The 23237-nt window shown below is 37.7% G+C and overlaps 1 protein-coding gene across 8 annotated transcripts in view; it reads right to left on the bottom strand.

The window, feature by feature from the left end:
* The window catches only part of cntnap3 (contactin associated protein family member 3), a 220326-nt gene that overhangs the window by 84065 nt on the left and 113024 nt on the right, over positions 1 to 23237 (bottom strand). For all 8 annotated transcript variants that reach the window (XM_073914343.1, XM_073914345.1, XM_073914342.1 and 5 more), the window contains 3 exons: positions 22413 to 22674; positions 19041 to 19184; positions 17010 to 17175 (listed from right to left, as the gene is read on the bottom strand). In XM_073914343.1, coding sequence (XP_073770444.1) covers positions 17010 to 17175; positions 19041 to 19184; positions 22413 to 22674 — 572 coding nt within the window. The remainder of the gene's footprint in view (positions 1 to 17009; positions 17176 to 19040; positions 19185 to 22412; positions 22675 to 23237) is intronic.

Here is a 23237-nt window from a genome sequence, read left to right as displayed (position 1 = left end):
CAATAGGGTAGGTGACATCTAGTGTAAATATGGGAGCATGAGGTGGGACCGATCAGCCTGCTTGTGCTTTATTTATTTAAAATGAGCTGAAACAACACAATTGGGGGAGGGCAACTTGTTTTATCTTTAATACACTTAAATTTGAAAAGAAAAAACTAATTAGTTAACTTAAATCCTTTTTGTTGCCCAAATCGATTGTGTGGAACCCAGCAGTTTTTACAGTGAATAACTTTAGTTACACCACAGAACTTTAGTTTTTCCCATTAAATCAACCAGAATCGTATCGCATCGGTCTCAGTTATGAGATGCACATCTCTAGTTGTAAATAATACCTAGAACTATCTGAAAGTATGCATGAAATGGAGTTTGCCGAGGGGTGAAGGGAATCTTTTTTGAAGGGCTTTCCAAAGCAGTTTTCTCCTCGCAAACAATCAAACTGATTCAAACACACACAAAAACCTCCCACAGACAGAAAAGCGCCTCTGCGGCAGGACAGAGGAGAAAATAAATCTACTGAGGCAGTGAGTGTGAGGAAGTGATCTCTGCACATTCGCGCTCTGAAAAAAAAAAAAAAAACTCCCACAACATTTCTAAAGAGCAGCTTGATGCCATCCCGAATCCCGTAGCCCATTCTCCCCGTCGCAATCCAGAGCCAGCCAGAGGTCGCCCGCCATGACCCGAATCACAGAGAGGTGACAACCTGCGGCGGCTGCGGAGCTCCAGTCACATCCTGAAAGACAAGTGCAGCAGGTGTGGGAGAATACGGCACGCATCCACACGCCGCTTTCTTTATGTGTTTCTCCTGCCGCAGGGAAAACCTGACAGGGGACAGACTCGCGGATAAAACCTCAGGGTCAAAGGTCAAGCAGAAGAAAATTAGGACGGATAGAAGCCAGGCCAACAGCACAACCTTCAGCCGACCTCATCAGCAGAAAGAGAGAGAGATTCAGAAATGCACACGTGCAACATTTCAACCCGAACACTTACAATATGCTCATTTAAAGCTATTTAAAGCAACGCTAGCATGTGCACTCTGACCAACAAGAGGAGAATTCCAGAGTACTCGCATGTGAATTTCTTAAATAAATTACGACAGGCTTTCTTTAAAATGTGTTTTATTTTATATATATATATATATATATATATATATATATATATATATATATATATAAATAAAATATATATATATATATATATATATATATATATATATATATATATATATATATATATATATATATATCCCTCCCACAGATATATAGTACTATATTTTGCCATTTTTTTATGTTTTTTTATTTATTAGAAATTATTCTGTTAATCAAGGGAGAATTTATTAACTATTTATTATATATATAAATATATAATATTTATAAAAATTTTAAAAACTGCTCTCTTATTGTATGTACTTTCATGTGAGATTGCTCATGTATACACACACACACACACACACACACACACACACACACACACACACACACACACACACACACACACACACACACACACACACACACAGTTGAAGTCAGAATTATTATTCTGAATTATATAATTTTTTCAACACATTACTAAACATATTAGTGTCAGTCCTAAGAAAAGGGCGCAAAAGCATTAAGGGCGTGTCAGAATCCACTTTTGCTACTTTAAGGACGGAAAAATCCGCTTTGCGCCGTGGCGCATGGTCTAACAGGGTTGAGCTTATTCTCATAATGAGTTATAGGTGTGTTTTGAGAATAAACGTCTCATCTCCCATTCCCTTTAGGAATGGCGCATTTGCTATTTACATGGCGGACTTTGTAAGTGTAAAAACCGAACGCTTCGCAAGAGAGAAAACAGTTAAACAGAGCATCTGCAGCGCGAGAATGAGAGATTAGCCTCCTCATTCTTTACTTTCACTTTCACTCTCGTGGATAGGGAAATGTGTTGTATGCACAGATTTCCATTAGCCTATACATAATTAATTTTGTTTATTAAGCGCAAAGATTTTTTAAAAACTATTTCTAAATTCAGTTCTAATTTCCAGCAAACGAATAAATGAACAATAATAACAAAGTGTGGTCAAAAACCTGATTTATATCCAAATACACAAGCATCGCGTCAGCAATACACCTCAACACGCCTCCTTTTTTAGACCAGAACGCCTATGGACGCACATATCAGCACAAACGTATTTGCCATTTAAACAGCGTGGTGCAAAACATCAAAACAACTCCTGCGATAAGCTGAAACTAGCAAACAACAATTGTGTCGCGGGTGTATGATAGGGCGCTAAATAACTCATCTCTAATAACTGATTTATTTTATCTTTGCCATGATGACAACACATACTATTTGACAAGAAATTTTTCAAGACACTTCTATACAGCTTAAAGTGACATTTAAAGGCTTAACTAGGTTAATTAGGTTATGTAGCCAGGTTAGGGTAATTAGGCAAGTTATTGTATAACGATGGTTTGTTCTGTAGACAACTGAAAAAATATAGCTTAAAGGGGCTACTAATTTTGTCCTTAAAATAGTCTTTAAAAAATTTAAAACACTGCTTTTATTCTAGCCAAAATAAATCAAATATGAATCTATCTATCTATCTATCTATCTATCTATCTATCTATCTATCTATCTATCTATCTATACATACATACATACATACATACATACATACATACATACATACATACATACATACATACATACATACATACATACATACATACATACATACATACATACATACATACATACATACATACATACATACATATATATATATATATATATATATATATATATATATATATATATATATATAAAGTATCAAGTTACAGCTAATCTAATTAGCTTACTAACAGGAAAGTAACATTTTAAGTCAATCTCTCTGTATTGTATGTTGTAGTGTTGTATTTATACCATAGTAATCTGCTGCCATACCCATTCAATCGAAGAATTCTGAGAAGGGATCAAAAAAGGCACTAAAACGAGTCAAATTACTTCTAAAATGAATTTTTTTAAATGTAAAAATCTTGATAAGATTATTTGTGGACCTCAGGGAACAGTACAAAAAAAATAGTTAATGACCCCTTTAATATTCATATTTATCAGCCTATGTATTAGCTATTAGCCTCTAAATACACCAGTTAAATGATATTGGTGGTTTTCTAAGAAAAACAAACAATCTGTTATTTAAAATGAGCATACATTTAATGATAAATGGATATGAATCAGACAATAGTGTAAGAATAATGAATGTAGAAAAGCGTGGCTATACTGCAAAAAATAATGTTCTTACTTAGATTTTGTGTCTTGTTTCTAGTCCAAATATTAAACGACTCCTAAATCAGGAAGCGTTTTCCAGACAAGCAATACATATGATCTTGTTTTAAAAGTGGTTTTGGTTTGTTTAAAGGAAAAACTCACTTATTTTTGACCTATATAGCCTGTATATTTTAAAATAGGACAATATGTGTTGCTCGCCTATAAAATGCTTCTTGATTTAATAACTTGAGATATTTGGACTAGAAACAAGACCAAAAAAATGTAGATAGCGTAAAGAGATGTGTTTCAGAGCAGGTCACTTTAGCTTAAACTGTACGGCATCACTTTCCCATGTGATTCAGATTGGGCTGTTTAAAATGCAGAAAGCATGACAAACAGCACCTCCCGTCTGGATATATGACCTGCTATAAACCTTATCAACACCGTTTGATCATCATTTAATGAATTACTGCCACCATGATCAATAGAAAGTGCAGAAAACATCAAATAGATCTCAGATCCGGTTTTAGGTTACCCGCTAACAGCAAAATGCTAATTGTGGCGTGCAAATAGCGCTGACTTCTGTGAATGCACCGCGAGATTCATTTGCATACAAAAGAGACATGTTTGTGCTGAGAAGAACGAGGAAGACTTAATTTACTGTAAAGACTCATGACGCTGCACTACCTGTTTAATATAGAGCCACAGTGTGCAGTAAATCCACACTTGTAGCTCTTTCAGATCATTGCTGCGTGTTCGTGACCTTCTAAACCACTCAGCAAAGAAATAAAACATTCATTAGCTTCATGCTGAGGAATATTTAGGTCTACTTGTTTATTTTTATACTTACTACAGCATCTAAATGTGTTTATAGGCATCTATGCTCTTAATGTTACTAATAGACAAGTACTGCAGTCAATATTATACAAAGCCAGGATTTTTACCTACAATTTTTACGACAAAAATTCCATGAATTTTCCAGGACTTAAAGAGCCCCTACAGGCCTTTTTCACACTTACTGGTTACAGTAAGTGAACGAGCATATTACAACATCCGGTTTCAATGCAACGGAGTAAGAATCTTATCACTGTTATAGCAGCGTTCCCAGCTAAACAAAAAAAAAAACAACACCCTTACTTTAATTTCCACGATTTCCCGAAAGACGAAGGACAGAGAAAATCATGGGTGAGATTTTTAGAGGGGTTGAATGTCGTTTCAAGTTATATGCGGGAGTACATTTGTATGTGGAGATCATGTTTTACAAATACTGGTGGTCTTAGTTTTATTTTGATGAGTAATTATAATATAGACAAAACTCCAACACAATCTGACGGCAATTCGTAACTTTTTCATTTAGTGGCTAATTCGTACAAATTCGTACGATCTAATTCGTACATCTTAGTACGATTTGCGTATCCCCCAATGACGGCTGGTTTAAGGGGTGGGGTTAGGTGCCACGCCTCCTTTTTAAAATCGTACATTTTCTTACGACTGAACTCGTACGAATTCGTACGAATTAGCCACTAAACTGCCAAAACGTAAAATACTTACGTTTTCTCGTGAGATCAGGCTGAAAACTCCAGTTATGCTATCTGCCTTCCACAAACAAGTGCTCATCATGGTCATTAATCTATAAACATAATTTTTCCCCACATCGTTGTTTATTTTGGAATGATAGACAATTTATACAAATGCAAATCTCTTTTTTAAATTGGTTTAACAACTAAATTAATTTGTTTAGTCAGTTATATAACAAAGATGGTACTTTTCTTACAATGAAGTCCTTTCTCATTACAAAATCTCAATAACCCAGCAAGTTTTCAACTGTAAATACCAAAAGTAATGATCGAGCTATTCATAGTCTTTTCCAAAAATAAATCATTACTGTATATTATATCCAATTATATTAGAAATCTTTATTAAAGAGTGAATTAAAGAAAAGTATGTCAGAAATAGAATTAAAGAAATATCCACAGGTTTTATCCAGCAAAACATTATTTGCAAAAATGTACAAGTGGGATTGATGTTGTATTTTTTGTAATGAATATGAGGTGGCGGTTTTACACTTATTTTGGCATTGTACATAGTCAGCTTATGGAGTGAGGTGTTCAATTCCGCTGTGATAAAGGTCTATTATGGGTTTTTGAAAATGACCTTTTATGTAGTGTGTAACAGCTCTAATTGAAGTGAAATATCCAGCCAAGGCTTAATCTGAAAGGGTACAGTGTTTAAAACTAATAATTCAATTATAAAAGAGTCGACTCGTAGTGCTTAAAATGAATCGTCTTGATAACGAGTATCTAACCGTTTCGGCATGACATCGATACAAAACTTAAGCCCTGCCCATTTGTTGCATGCGCAAACCCGGGAAAATTAAAACCTGAGGCCCCGCCCACAAACAGTAGCAAAGAAAAAGAGGAAGACAAACACTGCGGCAGACGCCGGTTAAATCAAGTCATGAAGACGCTGTGCTCAGCTGGATATTACTGGAAGTGAGGGGAAAGTTAGTGTTTTTTTTTGTCTACCCATAGATGAAAATGTGAAGAGTCAGTGGTTGAGGTTTATTTTTGCAAAACTGCCTCAGCATTATAGCCCAGCCTTGTGCTGCTCCCGTCATTTTTCTCATGCATGTTTCTGGAATATACATGCTTATAACGGGGGATTCATCGGCCGTTTGTTAAAGAAAGGATCAGAAAAGACTATTGATGTGTGGGACTTTATCAGAGCTTGACAGGAACTTTATCAGTACATGGATCATGGATCAGTTTCTTCCTCATTCACAAGTGTAATTACGTGCGACTAAAATGGTCGGATTAATACTGAATGTGTGTCATGGTTAAGAATAAAGCGATATACTAATGTACTCCTGCATTGGGCTAACACAAATACCTGCCAACATCAGTCCCTGAAAATGGGAGTGAGATGTCTGAATAACACTGCTGAGAACCTGGTACTGGGTACTGTGGTGTTAGTAACTACTATGAAGCGCATTTCAGGCGGCCGCTGCGATCAGATCCTATATCAATGTTGGCGAGCCGGGGGTTTCACAGACCCTACCAAAAGCAGAGGACCGAGGGGTAATTTTTTATGACATAATGTTTTATATACTATAAAAAATGCCTATACAGGGTAAAATAAGAAAAACATTGCATGTTCAAATCTATAACAGCATATCATAATCATACCTTTCAACATCTGTCTCTGAAAATCCGGGAGCTCGGCGGGGAAGGTGGTTGGGGTACCTGGTCTGTACTGTGCACCAGATTTCAGGCAGTCGCAATGATCAGATATTATACCGAGGTTGACGATCCGGGGCAGTTTTAATTTTTTTAAACCCATTTTAAGCTCAATATTATTAGCACTCTTTAGCATTTCCCCCCTGATTGTCTACAGAACAAACCATTGTTATACAAGAACTTTCCTAATTACCCTAACCTGCCTAGTTAACTTAATTAACCTAGTTAAGCCTTTAAATGCCACTTTAAGCTGAACACTTAGTATCTTGAAACTGTACATTAATAGTCAAACCCTTCTTCTGCAATGTCATACCAAAAATGGAAATAAGGGCAGTATTAATAGCTATAAATGTGGGAGAGCGTTGATATTATGTGATTGTATTGTAATGCAATATGGAGCAATTAAGTGTTGATGTTAAATCAAAAGTAATTCACAAATACTTGAAAATGAAATGATTTAATGACAATAATTCTCTATGGTTACAACTGAATGAAGTACAAAATAACTGTATAAAATCATGAAATATGAAATGATAGAAACATATGATATAAATTGTACTCAGCTTAAATGTAAAATTAGTTACCAGAGATAGAAGAAGAGACAAAGGTGGAGGGAGAGAGAGACAAAGAGAGCAGGCCCAGAAGTTAGCCTGATTGCAGTAGAGTCAGAGAAGATAGACTCCAGAGGAGGAGAGAAGCAGACCAAAAAAAGACAGAGAAAAGAGGAAGGAGAGGGCAGGAAAAGACCCAGAGCAGAGTTTTACACCTATTTTGTATCTTTCTTGACCATGTGACTAAACCCCAAATGGTGAGAGATTCAAACTGACCAATCAATATGTTACCACATCATAAAACCCCCAAAATCCACACACCAGGCCCTGATCTTATCAGTTTCTGCCTTTGTATGGATCTTCTTGAGTCAAAAAGAAATGTTTTGTCATATAAACAAATGCATATGGTAATTTAGCCTCTTACAAAAAAATAAATCAGTTATTAGAGATGAGTTATTAAAACTATTATGATTAGAAATGTGTTGAAAGCATCTTATATCTATTAAACAGAAATTGGAGGAAAAATAAACAGCGGGCTAATAATTCAGGAGGGCTAATAATTCTGACTTCAACTGTACATGTGAAAAAGCCTTTTCAACTCAAGAAAACCTAAGTTGAACGCATGCAAATGTGCAGTGACGCAGAAACAATGGCTTCAGCAAAATAGACAAATCGAGTTCGTTTTCTCCAGCAGGACAGGCAGTAGATCAGGAATAAAAACAGAACAGACTCGAACACTGATGCTGTGATTCAAAGCCATGCAGCGCTGCATTTGCAGGAGTAATGAGGCAGTTCTGCATAAACACAAAACACAGGATCTGTGGACATGTGGCTCTTTTACTGCAGTGAGAGACTCTGTATGAATGGATGTGACTCAACTGTGTGCATGATAAATAGTTCCACTTCACACTCATTATACTCTGTTGTGTTTCTTTTTCTGTATGTTGTGCTTTTGGAGCTCTATTCTGTAATTCTACAGTGATAGAAAAAGATCAGGCTTTATACAGTTCTGGATTAATGACAATTATCATTAAAATGTAACATGGTACAGTAACAATTCATTAATAAACAGGTTTACACATTAGCTTGTATAGTTGTTTTAAATGCAATTTAGTGTACAGTTTTATAAATTTAATGTTTATGAAATGGGGAGGGGGTTGAGATCTCAGATAAAAGTGAAGGGGGGGGGGGTGTTGGCGGGCTCTTCATAACGTCTCGGGGGCCCCCATACATAAAACTCCCTGGCAACAACACTAACCTCAAGTAAGACACCATAACAACAAGCCAATTTACCAAGCAACAACACTCTACCAACAACTCCATAAACCATAGCAACAACCAATTTACCAAGCAACAACACTCTACCAACAACTCCATACACCATAGCAACAACCAATTTACCAAGCAACAACATTCTACCAACAACTCCATACACCATAGCAACAACCAATTTACCAAGCAACAACATTCTACCAACAACTCCATACACCATAGCAACAACCAATTTACCAAGCAACAACACTCTACCAACAACTCCAGACACCCTAGCAACAAACCAATTTCCCAAGCAACAAAACTCTACCAACAACTGCATACACCCTAGCAACAAATCAATTTCCCAAGCAACAACACTCTACCAACAACTACATGCACCCTAGCAACAAGCCAATTTACCAAGCAACAACACTCTACCAACAACTCCATACACCATAGCAACAAACCAATTTCCCAAGCAACAACACTCTACCAACAACTACATGCACCCTAGCAACAAACAAATTTACCAAGCAACAACACTCTACCAACAACTCCATACACCCTAGCAACAAGCCAATTTACCAAGCAACAACACTCTACCAACAACTCTATACACCCTAGCAACAAACCAATTTCCCAAGCAACAACACTCTACCAACAACTCTATACACCCTAGCAACAAGCCAATTTACCAAGCAACAACACTCTACCAACAACTCCATACACCATAGCAACAACCAATTTCCCAAGCAACAACACTCTATCAACAACTCCATACACCATAGCAACAAGCCAATTTCCCAAGCAACAACACTCTACCAACAACTCCATACACCATAGCAACATCCAATTTCCCAAGCAACAACACTCTACCAACAACTCCATACACCATAGCAACAACCAATTTCCCAAGCAACAACACTCTATCAACAACTCCATACACCATAGCAACAAGCCAATTTCCCAAGCAACAACACTCTACCAACAACTCCATACACCATAGCAACATCCAATTTCCCAAGCAACAACACTATATCAACAACTCCATACACCATAGCAACATCCAATTTCCCAAGCAACAACACTATATCAACAACTCCATACACCATAGCAACAAGCCAATTTACCAAGCAACAACACTATATCAACAACTCCATACACCATAGCAACAAGCTAATTTACCAAGCAACAAAACTCTACCAACAACTGCATACACCCTAGCAATAAGCCAATTTCCCAAGCAACGACACTCTACTAACAACTCCATACACCTCAGCAACAAACCAATTTCCCAAGCAACAACACTCTACCAACAACTACATGCACCCTAGCAACAAGCTAATTTACCAAGCAACAACACTCTACCAACAACTCCATACACCATAGCAACATCCAATTTCCCAAGCAACAACACTTTGCAAAAACTCCATCCATCCTAGCAACGGCCCTCAGATCAGATCAGTGGGTTTCTCTGAAGTGGGAGACTCTTCAAGCATTGTTAATGATATTCTACACTTGATATGTGACAGAAAAGCACAATAAAAGGCATCTTTGTGTAACCTTGAGGAGGAGTGCGAGTCTACAAGTGTCTGAGATTCAGCGAAAGTGTCGACAATGCAGAAACTCCCTCTTTATTCTGTCCATTATTCACCTTTACAATAACACTTAGTCAGCAGTTTAGTGAAAGTGAGCACTACATCACAGGCTGCTCCTGCCGCGTCACCGTAGACTCGCTCCCGCACACAGAAAACAACTTCCTTAGCAGATCACCTCCCGCAGCCTGCCACCTTATTCAACAACACTAAAACACAGAAGAAAAGAACAGATGATCGATATGGACAACCCACAGGGTGAACTCTTTATACTGTTGTCTGAAAACAATATGTAAAATTCAGCAATCAGACATGATCATTTTAATGTGTTTGTGAATATAATTTACCTTAATTTAAAGTTAATTGGGCATAAGTTGATTTTTATGGGTCATGGATACCAGGATAGATAGATATATAGATAGATAGATAGATAGATAGATAGATAGATAGATAGACAGACAGACAGACAGACAGACAGACAGACAGACAGACGGACGGACGGATGGACGGATGGACGGACAGACGGACGGAGAGACAGACTGACGGACGGACGAACAGATAGACAGATAGATAGATTCGCATGTAATTAGCACAATTTTACCATGAATTAGCATGTGACTAGCATGATTCTAGCATGAATTAGCATGTTATTAGCATGATTCTAGCATGAATTAGCATAATTCTAGCGTGAATTAGCATGTTATTAGCATGATAGATAGATAGATAGATAGATAGATAGATAGATAGATTAGCATGTTATTAGCACAATTCTACCATGAATTAGCATGTGACTAGCATGATTCTAGCATGAATTAGCATGATTCTAGAGTGAATTAGCATGATAGATAGATAGATAGATAGATAGATAGATAGATAGATAGATAGATAGATAGATAGATAGATAGATAGATAGATACAGAGATTAGCATGTTATTAGCACAATTCTACCATGAATTAGCATGTGACTAGCATGATTCTAGCATGAATTAGCATGATTCTAGTGTGAATTAGCATGGTAGATAGATAGATAGATAGATAGATAGATAGATAGATAGATAGATAGATAGATAGATAGATAGATAGATAGATAGATAGATAGATAGATAGATAGATAGATAGATTAGCATGTTATTAGCACAATTCTACCATGAATTAGCATGTGACTAGCATAATTCTAGCATGAATTAGCATGATTCTAGTGTGAATTAGCATGATAGATAGATAGATAAATAGATAGATAGATAGATAGATAGATAGATATATAGATAGATTAGCATGTTATTAGCACAATTCTACCATGAATTAGCATGTGACTAGCATGATTCTAGCATGAATTAGCATGATTCTAGTGTGAATTAGCATGATAGATAGATAGATAGATAGATAGATAGATTAGCATGTTATTAGCACAATTCTACCATGAATTAGCATGTGACTAGCATGATTCTAGCATGAATTAGCATGATTCTAGTGTGAATTAGCATGATAGATAGATAGATAGATAGATAGATAGATAGATAGATAGATAGATAGATAGATAGATAGATAGATAGATAGATAGATAGATAGATAGATGCCAACTTAGGGAGAACATGCAAACTCCACACAGAAACGCAAGTCAAGACTAGAACCAGCGACCTTCTTGCTGTGAGACAACAGACCTAACCATTGAGCCACTTTGCTGCCAAAATGTGTTTTACTGTATTACATATTCATATGCACCAGCGGTCCGCCTCAGAACGCCTCCCTTTTTAGACCAGAACGCCTATGGGCGCAAAAATGAGCGCTAATGCATTTGCTATTTAAACAGCGTAGCGCAACGCCTCAAAACGACTCTTGCGCCAAGCTGAAACTACCAAAAGACTAGTGACTACCTAAGAGTCTAAGGACAATGTTATTTTGACATCAAATGGCGTTGATATTTGGTTGATTTTAGGCTGTGTTGGAAAGTGACCAAAATCCAACGTCAAGCCAACATCTTAAACCAATGTCACATTGACGTCAAATACTGAAATTTATTTGTCAGGTATGGCAACCAAAATCTACCATCTGATAGACATCATAGTGGTAACGTCCACACAATGTCAAGCTGTTACATCAGACGTTGATATTTCATTGATTTTAAGTTGGACATTTGACATTGACGTCAGCCTGACGTTGGTTTTTTTAGTATTACATTACATATATTACATATTATTACATATTACGTATTACATATTCGGGGTTAATAAAGCCGCTCTGTTTCCGTCTAGTCCACGCTTGCACTCATTTTTGCAGAGGGCCCTGGGGTTCACAAGGGCCACATGTAAAGCCAATGAGAGCCGGCTGCCGTCCCATATTTCTTAGTTATGGGCAGCAATGTTATTTGAGCACAACCTACAGTCCTTTTCCAGAGGTAATAACCCTCAGTGTTTCAGCTCTCGCCTCATGCCTGCAGACTCGATAACTGTGTGTGCGCGCTAATGAGAGCAGAGAGTGGCCAGGCTCAACACAACCCATTGTGTGTGTTTTCAGAGGCAGTGAAGGGTGTGAAACTGACGCTAGCACTTGACATGCTAAACTGCATTCACAAAAGTGTCTTTTCACAGCTCTTAATGCTGCTTCAGGAAACAAGTAGCCTCTCGGGCTGACAATAAATGGCCAGGAAACCTAACGGGAAACAATCACTACTTTTTCAGTTCATTCAATTTCCTTTTGTATAATGTTATTATTATTAGCAGGATTATTTATTAAATATTGAATATATTTATTATATTTATTTATATTTGTTTTATTAAAAACAAGCCTAGATTTGTCCAACTGTCAGGTTTCAGACCATATGGGGCATAGCAGGTGTATTTGGAAATAACTCAGTATTTTAACCACACTTTGTTATTATTGTTCATTTATTCGTTTGCTGGAAATTAGAACTGAATTTAGAAATAGTTTTGAAACAAATCTTTGAGCTTAACAAACGAAATTAATTATTTATAGGCTAATTGATGTCTGTGCGTAAAGGTTTCCCTATCCACGAGAGGAAAAGTGAAAGTGAACTTACTTTACGTCATGTAAATAGTGAATGCGCTTATGGCGCGACGCAGCTGGCTCTTACAGGGAATGGGAGATGAGACTCTGATTGGTTTATTCTCAAAACACACTTATAACTCATTAAGAAAACAAACTCAACCCTTTTAGACTATGCGCCACGGCGCAAAGCAGATTTTCCCGTCCTTATATTAGAAAATATGAATTATGACACACCCTGAATTCGTTTGCGCCCTGCGCTTTCCGTTTTGCGCATGGACCGTCAAAACAGAGCACTTAGACTCTCTTTCACAATTTAAATCCAAACTCAAAACACATCTGTTAAGAACAGCCTATTCTCTTTGACCCGATTGCATTTTTAAAGTTTGTATTGTATTGTATTGTATTGTATTGTATTGTATTGTATTGTATTGTATTGTATTGTATTGACTGGAGAAAAAAAATCGGAATTGACTCACTTGAACAGCGCAGTGTAAATGCGGCCTTTGTCTCTACGAAATTGTACATCTGGCAGGATGTGCCCAAGGCGAGCACATGACCATGTAAAGGAGTCATTCAAAAGAGTCTTGTGAGGCAGTTCCCGCTGAAAATCCTGTAAACCCCCTTGGTTAGATTTAAATAATTTACTGATTTGGCTGAAGTATTGGTCAAAACAATCAAAATCAATTGGTGCCTTGTTATCGTAGATCGTGATGACTATTTGGCGCTCAATTTTCAAGCCTGATTGGAACTGGTTTTGAGTTCCAACAATAACAACAACAAACAAAAAGAACAAAACTCTCTACAACCCCCACACAACAGAGCAATCTATCATGTCACAAGCGATGCAGGAAGAGTGTTCAAAGCACCAACTCTACATCATAGTAGCCTGCAAACATCACTGAAAACACGGTAAACCCTTTAAACAAACAAATAAACACAGATCCCAGAAGCGTTGAGAGCGCTGAACGAGTATGACAGACGAAAGCGAGACCTTTCAGAATGTAAACGAGAACCCGGAGGCAACGCGAATTTCACACACCGCACATCTACATCGGCATCAAGTGTCAGCATGAAACTAAACTCACTGGAGACACAAGGCTGTGTGTCACGAGTTCCCGTCACAGCAGTGCATTTAGCATCCATCAAAAACACAGAAGAAAGCAGAGCCAGGGAGAAGCTAAGTGGCTCAATATAATAGCCTAGCTACATTTGCTTCAGTGGATTGACAGAAGATCAGTTGCTTATGATTAATGCTGTCAAACAATTATTCATGATTAATCACATCCCAGATATTTACTAAATAAATATGTACATACTGTGTATATTTTTGTGTATATAGATATATGCATATGCAAATATATACGTCAACATGACATCAGATTAACATTGTACCCCGACGTCATGAGATAATAAAAATAATAATAATTCCTTACATTTATATAGCACTTTTCTGGGCACTCAAAGCCCTTTACACAATGGGGGAGGTCTCCTTATCCACTACCAGTGTGCAGCATCCACCTGGATGACGCGACGGCAGCCATTTTGCGCCAGACAGGACACCACACACCAGCTGATTGGTGGAGAGGAGACAGTGATGAAGCCAATTGGAATATGGGGAGGGTTAGGAGGCCATGATGGACAAGGGCCAGTGGGCAGATTTGGCCAGGATGCCGGAGTTAAACCCCTACTCTTTTTCGAAGGACATCCTGAGATTTTTAACGACCACAGAGAGTCGGGACCTCGGTTTAACGTCTCATCCGAAAGACAGCGCTCACTGAGCAGTATAGCGTCCCCGTCACTATACTGGGGCATTAGGGCACACACAGACTGCAGGTTGGGCGCCCCCTGCTGGGCTCACTAACACCACTTCCAGCAGCTACCTAGTTTTCCCATGTGGTCTCCCATTTAAGTACTGACCGGGCGCAGCCCTGCTTAACTTCAGTGGGCGAACATGTGAGAGTTGCAGAGAGCTAGCTGCCGGATGTTGCACTTTGTTTGGAAATGAAAATCGGGTTGACGTCAAAAACCAACGTCAGGCTGACGTCAATGTCAAATGTCCAACTTAAAATCAATGAAATATCAACGTCTGATGTAACAGCTTGACATTGTGTGGACGTTACCACTATGATGTCTATCAGATGGTAGATTTTGGTTGCCATACCTGACAAATAAATTTCAGTATTTGACGTCAATGTGACATTGGTTTAAGATGTTGGCTTGACGTTGGATTTTGGTCACTTTCCAACACAGCCTAAAATCAACCAAATATCAACGCCATTTTATGTCAAAATAACATTGTCCTTAGACTCTTAGGTAGTCACTAGTCTTTTGGTAGTTTCAGCTTGGCGCAAGAGTCGTTTTGAGGCGTTGCGCTACGCTGTTTAAATAGCAAATGCATTAGCGCTCATTTTTGCGCCCATAGGCGTTCTGGTCTAAAAAGGGAGGCGTTCTGAGGCGGACCGCTGGTGCGTTGCTATTTTGAGAAACTATAATAGATTTTTCATTAGACCAAAACAAACCCGGTCTAAACTCCAGCGCAGAGTTGCGCCTCGCTTACACACTGCTTAATATGCACAAGAGAGCAATAGGCAAATATCTTTACATATGAAAATATTTAAATATTAAGGATATATATAGGATATAATAAGAATAGATATAGAATATAAATATAAAGGATTAAAATATTACAAAACATATTATTTTCTAGCCTACATAAATATGAAAAAACACTGCTTTTATGTCTTCTTCATCTCGGGAGGCTTTTTCAGTTCATTCATAACAATTTGCTTTTGTATAATGTTATTATTATTAGCAGTATTATTTATTATATCCATATTTATATTTGTTTTATTAAAAACAAGCTTAGATTTGCCCACCTGTCAGGTTTTAGACCATATGGGGCGCAGCATGTGTTTTAGGATATAACTCAGGTTTTTGAGCAAACTTTGTTATTATTATTCATTTATTCGTTTGCTGGAAATTAGAACTGAATTTAGAAATAGTTTTGAAACGAATATTTGCGCTTAACAAACAAAAGTATTTATTTATAGGCTAATTGATGTCTGTGCGTAAAGGTTTCTCTATCCAAGAGCGAAAGTGAAAGTAGTTCCATTATCTCTCATTCTCACGCAGTAGATGCTCTGTTTAACAGTTTTCTGTTAAAAAACTGTTAACTGTTTGCTTGTGAAATGCTCATTTTTTCCAATTAGACTTACTTTGCGTCCTGTAAATAGCGAATGCGCTCTTGTCACGACGCAGCTGGCTCTTAAAGGGAATGGGAGATGAGATTCTAATTGGTTTATTCTCAAAAAACACATATAACTCATTAAGAAAGTAAACTCAACCCTTTTAGACCATGCGAATTTGAATTGAATTTTGGTCACCTGATGTCACAACCTAAATCTAACCTAATATTAACGTCTTATGACGTTGTGTGCCTGCTGGGTTTTTATTATTTATTTAAACAGCATGTGAAAAAGTTTGCAATGATAAAAGAATTACCATTATTGTCACGCAAACTCAACATTCTGCATTATCCATTGAGCTGTGGCCAGCGAATACAGCCAAACTGCAATTATAATGCAGTTTTGTCTAACAATATGTCTCATCTTTGGCAAATTAGCATAATGCATACGGTATTCGCATACTAGCAATACACAGATATATCAGCCTGGCCAATATTTGTACATTCTGAGAGTTGTTGGCACTGGTTGAAAAACCCTTGGCAAAACTGAAAAATGACATCCTCTTACAGTGTCAATGGATAATAAATGGCATAGAATAAGCAGTTTCATTTACTTTGTCATTGGAAAGCTCATAGTGCTTGAGCACAAACGCAATTTGTACCACATTTTTGAAACTAAATTGTCAACAAAAGCTGAATTTCGAGCAAAACATAAAGCGATTAATCTGACGGATGAATATTTAAATGAAGTTAGCTTCTCCCTGAAGGTTTATTATCGGCATCTTTTACCAAATCAGTATTCATCACCGTTTCTCCAGCTAATTAATCTCTGCATTTACATAATCAAGTCGAACGCATCTATTTGGTGAGGAGGAATATGGGGAAGAGTTTGTTTTTGAGTTCACGTGAAAGCGTAATTGACAGGAAGAGTGCTTACCTGTCGACTATCCCACACACGTCCATCTGCAGATCGCTGAAATTCCCCAACAACATCTGCTGCACTTTGATAAGATCCACTAAAGCGCCGTCCGTCCGGATGAGCCGCATACATCCCTGGAAAACATTGAAGGGGTTTCTGCAGCCGCTGCCGTCTCCTGGACATCCTGAGGACAGACAAGCTCAGTGGTTAGGACACAGATTTTGCCAAATACAGTGTAATATCAATCAATCAGTCGATATTATATCAATTATATATCAGTATATATCAATCAGTCAATGTTTTGAGCTAGTTTTATTTGTATAATTCAATTTCTACTTATGATAAAATATAAAATGTCATAATATTCAAATATATATAATATTTTAAATAATTCATATATTTCAGCAATTCTGTTTTGTGATTTTGAAATTGTAATTTGAATATGTCTGGATAATAGTTGTAACGAATATGTCTGGAAATTGACGTAATGATCAACGCGCAGTATTTATTAACAATGATTATTCAAGCAGGAAATGGTCGACAGGAACAAACAGGGGCATACAGATAATCCAAAGAGTGAGGTCAAAAAACAGGCAAAAGTTCAGGACAGGAATCAACAGGAATAATAAACAACGCAAAGATAAAAAAAAAAAAAACACGGCAGGATAAACAGGGCAAAAACGCTTTGTAATGCTTCCCAAGGAAAAACAAGACCCAGCAAAGTGTTTGTGAAAGTGAGTGGTTTATATAGTCCAGCGATGCCCAAACTCAGTCCTGGAGGGCCGATGTCCTGCAAAGTTTTGTTCCAAACCCAGTTGAAAGTAGGGATGGTTGACATGAAACTGACGTTTCAACACAGTGTCGAGATCCCGAAGCGCAAGTGTTTCGAAGCACTGTACCAAAGCATGAGGCAAAACACCCAGGTCACAGGACTAAGAGGATTCGAAACACTCAGATGACACGTCAAACAGACATGATGCTCCTGCCAAACGTTCAGTACAGTTTTTTCTCAATTTCTGAGAGGGGTCTTGCTGCAGACCTGGTGCAGTGCATTCTGGGCTGCATCCAATGCTTTTTAAAGGGCTAACCTTCATCATGTATATATATATATATATATATATATATATATATATATATATATATATATATATATATATATATATTATATATATATATATATATATATATATATATATATATATATATATATATATATATATATAAATAAATAAAAAAAAAAAAAAAAATATATATATATATATATATATATATATATATATATATATATATATATATATATATATATATATATAGCTTGTCTTTGTTGAGTTAACTTTAAATTGACAGACATGCTGAGACAGACAAGAACGCATTTGAGAAACAGCCTGTGTGTTTATGAGTGAGCCCACCATGACAAATATATATATATATATATATAAATATATATATATATATATATATATATATATATATATATATATATATATTAATATTTCAACACAGGAAGAAGTTCTTCTTGTTTGTTTTATTTCGGCTAGAATAAAAGCAGTTTTTATTTATTCTTAAAAACTGTTGTCAAAATTATTAGCCCACTTAAGCTATTATTGGTTTTCGATTGTCTACAGAACAAACCACTGTTATACACTGACTTGCCTAATTACCCTACCTTGCCTAATAATTCTGACTTCAACTGTATGTGCTGTTTATAATATGTTCATGTATGTGCTGTTATATTATATTACGCATGTGCTGTGATGCATGCTTTACTTTCAGCCAAAATCAGCTTAGAGGAAAGAGTGTGTTGTTCATGCAGAGACACGCTTCATTCTCTCTTCTGGTGAGCTGAAGGCAATTAAAGCGTCATTCTGCACTCGGACACAAACTGCTGGAAAGGTAAACCAATGTGCTTTTCTCAGCGGAAGGGGGTTTTGTTGACTGACAAGGCGGATTGATTAAGCTGAAGGATGGGGCTTGTGTAGAGGGAAATGACTCTGGGAAATGGCTCCTGTGTGTTAGCAGAAGCCGACGGACGCTAAAGGTGCTTCTTACCGCCTAAGAATAGCACGCTGTCAGGAGCCGCGAAGACAGAAGTGGCCACTGCAGAGCTGTCTGTTTGGTCCACGGTGACTGCGAGACGCCCCCGACGGATGGCCAGCTCCAGCCGGTGCCACTGACCATCATTTAAATTAACACCTGTGGAGAGAAAGAACACACTCTGTGGATCTGGCAGAAATAACACACACCCTGCTGCATTGGGGGATTGCTTTTACATGAACCGCAAAGATAAGAACAGAGTTCATCCATGTAAACTATATAAATGTGATTGTGTCATGCAGACGTTTATCAGTCTATAGGCATGACTGAGTACTTGACAATCAAAACAACAATGGTGTTATACTATATAAATTTAATATTCTTCTGTCTTCCTCTTCTTCTTAAGCTAATTTATATGTGCATCTCCTCCTAGACCATTCATACTCTTCTTCTTCTTCTGCTTCTTCTTTGGCCTTAGTCCCGTATGGTTTTGGGGTCGGCTCTTTTGGAACAAGTCCTCCATTTGTCGCGGTTTAAGGCTTGGTCAGGATGAAGTCGTGCGGCGACTAGCGTATCAAGCCATCATTGCCTTGAACGACCTTTCAGACGTTTTTCTTCAACATTGATGTTGAGGCCGGTCTTTGCAAGAGAGTATTCGCTTGCACGTAGTGCGCGGCCATACCAGCGAAGGCGGGCTTCTTGCATTTTGTCTCTGATTGGTGCTACACCATATCGCTGTCAGATGTCATCATTGCAAACATGATCAAAACGGGTGATTCCGCTTATCCATCGCAGCATTTTCGTTTTCATCACAGCGAGACGTCGTTCGGCAGTTTTTATGATCGGCCAGCATTCAGCTCCATACAGGGTGACGAGACAAACAACTGCTCGGTGGACTTTCAATTTCAGATGATCCTTCATCTGACGGTCACAGAGCACGCCAGTTGTCGCACGCTAATTGTCGACATTTTGTCCATGTGGCATTGATCCGCGCAGTGATCTCAGGTCGCAGGTCACCATCAGCTGTAACCACCGATTCAAGGTATTTGAATTTTTTCGTAGGTAGTATGTCGGTGCCACTGACATTTATTGTGCCATCTTCCTTCGGGTTTGTCGTCAAGTACTCGGTCTTCTTGAGATTTAGTCGCAGGCCATGTCGTGCCAGTCGTTCGTCCCAGCTCTGGACGAATTGCTCCAAGTCAATATTATTGTTAGAGGCCAAGAACAGGTCATCAGCATAGAGTATTGTGTATGGCGCTGGACGCTGAATGTCTCGAGTAATGGTGTCCATTGTGAGAATGAAGAGAAGCGGAGAAAGGGCGCTTCCTTGGTGTACACCTACTGAGACTTCAAATGGTTTTGATGTTCCAGCTGGGCTTCTGACTTGGCTTTTTGGTTCACAAAAGAGTAGTTGGACCCATCGGACCAGTTCCTCTGGCACATGGTTCTGGCGGAGAGCGTAACAGATGAGCTCATGTGGGACCCAGTTCTTCTAGAACGTTCATACTTCAACCACCAAACTTACTCCAAACTGGTCTGACTCGGGTTGCTACCTCTTTTTTAACCGATCGGACTTACGGTTTTCCAAAAAACTGACTAACCAATCATGAGTCACACACACAATGTCAATGTACAAAGATCACACACACACACACACTGAAAGATAGAGCGTGTTTAGCTTTCCAATCTTTTTGCACGCAAACGTGACATGATACAGGCTAATCTCCACTGCTGTATGGATATCTGTTATGTTAATGTACAAAATAAACCTGATTTAATGTCTACATACCAGGATTGAAGCCTCTATTATAATTGTTCTGACACGCGGTTGTGCTGATGAAGTAAAGCTGAAGTGAATCGCTGTACTTTATTACACACATGCTCTGTTTTAAAACATTTTAAACATGTGAAACTCACTCTTGATCCCATTTGATGATGATTGATGATCCTAGCAAACTGAACAGACTATTTATTCCCGGTTGCTTTGCGCACGTCTGGTCTTTTTGACATGATTATACACGTGACTACCAGGACATGCTATGTGAAGCTGTCAATCAATATTGGTGGGCAGGGGGACTACACACCTACGTCAAGTTGCGGTCGGTCTGAAAACCGCTCCAATTGGTCCACGGTTTTTATGTTGTTAAATTAAAAAAAAAAAAAAAAAAAAGGTGTGTGTTTATATCACCCCAATATGACAGTCTATACACTATACCAACACACGTCTGTTCAAACGGCTTGAAAAGTAGATTTTTCACCATAGGTGCCCTTTAAAGTGTGACAAACATGAAAAAAAAAAAAAAACGTTTACTGTGTCTCACATAATTAATTTAATACATTTTAGCCCGCTATAAGCTTTTATATATTTTAAAAGACAAAAACAGACATGTTTTTTTCCCAAAAAGCTTCCTGTCTACCGGACGCTAGTGAAATGCTTATATCTGAATACTGCTTTTTACTCATCAATGAGACTAATGATAAAAAAAACTAAAGTTTGTTTGTGATGTAAATGTTAAGCTGATGCTCATGCTGCATTTGTTTGATTTCCTCATATAGACATGTTTATAACAGCAGATGCTGCCAGTCTCGGAGCAGCAGGTGCCATTGACGTTGACTTTGTGTTACCCTTGAGCAAACAGGAGACGTGAATCTTGTCAAAATAAACAAATTATGTACAGTCGAAGTCAGAATTATCCACCCTCCTGTGAACTTTTTTCTTTTTCAAATATTTCCAAAGTGATGTTTAACCGAGCAAGGAATTTTTCACAGTATTTCCTGTAATGTTTTTTTCCTCTGGAGAAAGTCTTTTCGACTAGAATGAAAGCAGCTTTTATTTTTTACAATCATTTTCAGGTCAATATTATTAGACCTCTTATGCTTATTCAAACGTGTTTAACAGAGCGATTAAATTTTCACAGTATGTCGGATAATATTTTTTCTTCTGGAGAAAGTCTTATTTGTTTTATTTCGGATAGAATAAAAGCAGTTATTCATTTTTTAAACACCATATTAAGGATGACATTATTAGCCCCTAATAAGTCTACAGAGCAAACCATCATTATACAATGACTTGCCTAATTACCCTAACCTGCCTAGTTAACCTAATTAAGCTAGTTCAGCCTTTAAATGTCATTTCAAGCTGTATAGAAGTGTCTTGAAAAATACTTCTCACTTATTATTTACTGTCATCATGGCAAAGATAAAATAAATCAGTTATTAGAGATGAATTATTAAAACTATTATGTTTACAAAAGTGCTGAAAATATCTTCTTTCCGTTAAACCAAAATTTGTGGGAAAAACATACAGGGGGGCTAATAATTCAGGAGGGCTGATAATTCTGACTTCAACTCTATAGTTGTGTACATTTATGTTTTGCATCCTATAACCTGCTGTGACGTCGGTCAGAATCCGGCCGCTCTTCTGGATCTGCAGTCGTGCTTTGGCTTCGCTCAGATAAAGCCACAGTGTTCCTGCGTTCTGCTGAAGGTCAAAGGTCATCAGCAGACCCGCTTTATTCCACGTTCTGAATTCCAGGCTGACCGACACACTTTCTCCACCGGAGACCCACGGCACGGCCAGGAAGCTTCTAGGACCGGCGAACGTCACTGGCACTTCAATAGACTCAGAACAGGCAAAGCTGACGTTTCCCTACAAAAAAAGAGCAACACAAGATAAAAAAGCTGCTATAAAACTGCTAAATGTTAACACAGAATTGAATATTTGTTGTTACACACTCAAACTACAGTTCAAACTACTCATTTAAAATAAGCTAAATCAACACAATTCTTGCAATTTCATTTATTAAGTTCATTTCAATCTATTAAGTTAACTTAATCAAGTTAGGACAACATGAAGGAATTGGACCCCAACATTTTTACAGTGCATGTTTGATTTAATTACTACTGTAATAGGGTATATGCCAAGCTAGTGTTTTTCCTCATACTGATAAACTTCCGGTGACCTGTTATTGTGAACTTTTTTCCCTTTTATACAGTTCCTTTGACAGCATCGATGTTGTAATGTCATTAAAAGTAATTACTGCGGAGGCGCGGCTAAAGATAGTACAGCCCGATCTGATTGGTCAAATTTACATAAAAAAACCTATGAATTAAATTCAAGAGTTCGCCCTTAGCTGATGATTGATTATGAAGCTTATTTGGCATGCTGTCCCGGGAGAGAGCCCTGAACTCGTGAGATCCTGGAGCCCGGGG

Source organism: Danio rerio, chromosome 10 (assembly GCF_049306965.1).
Source record: "Danio rerio strain Tuebingen ecotype United States chromosome 10, GRCz12tu, whole genome shotgun sequence".
Classification (NCBI taxonomy): domain Eukaryota; kingdom Metazoa; phylum Chordata; class Actinopteri; order Cypriniformes; family Danionidae; genus Danio; species Danio rerio.
This window is presented reverse-complemented; position numbering and strand designations above follow the sequence as displayed.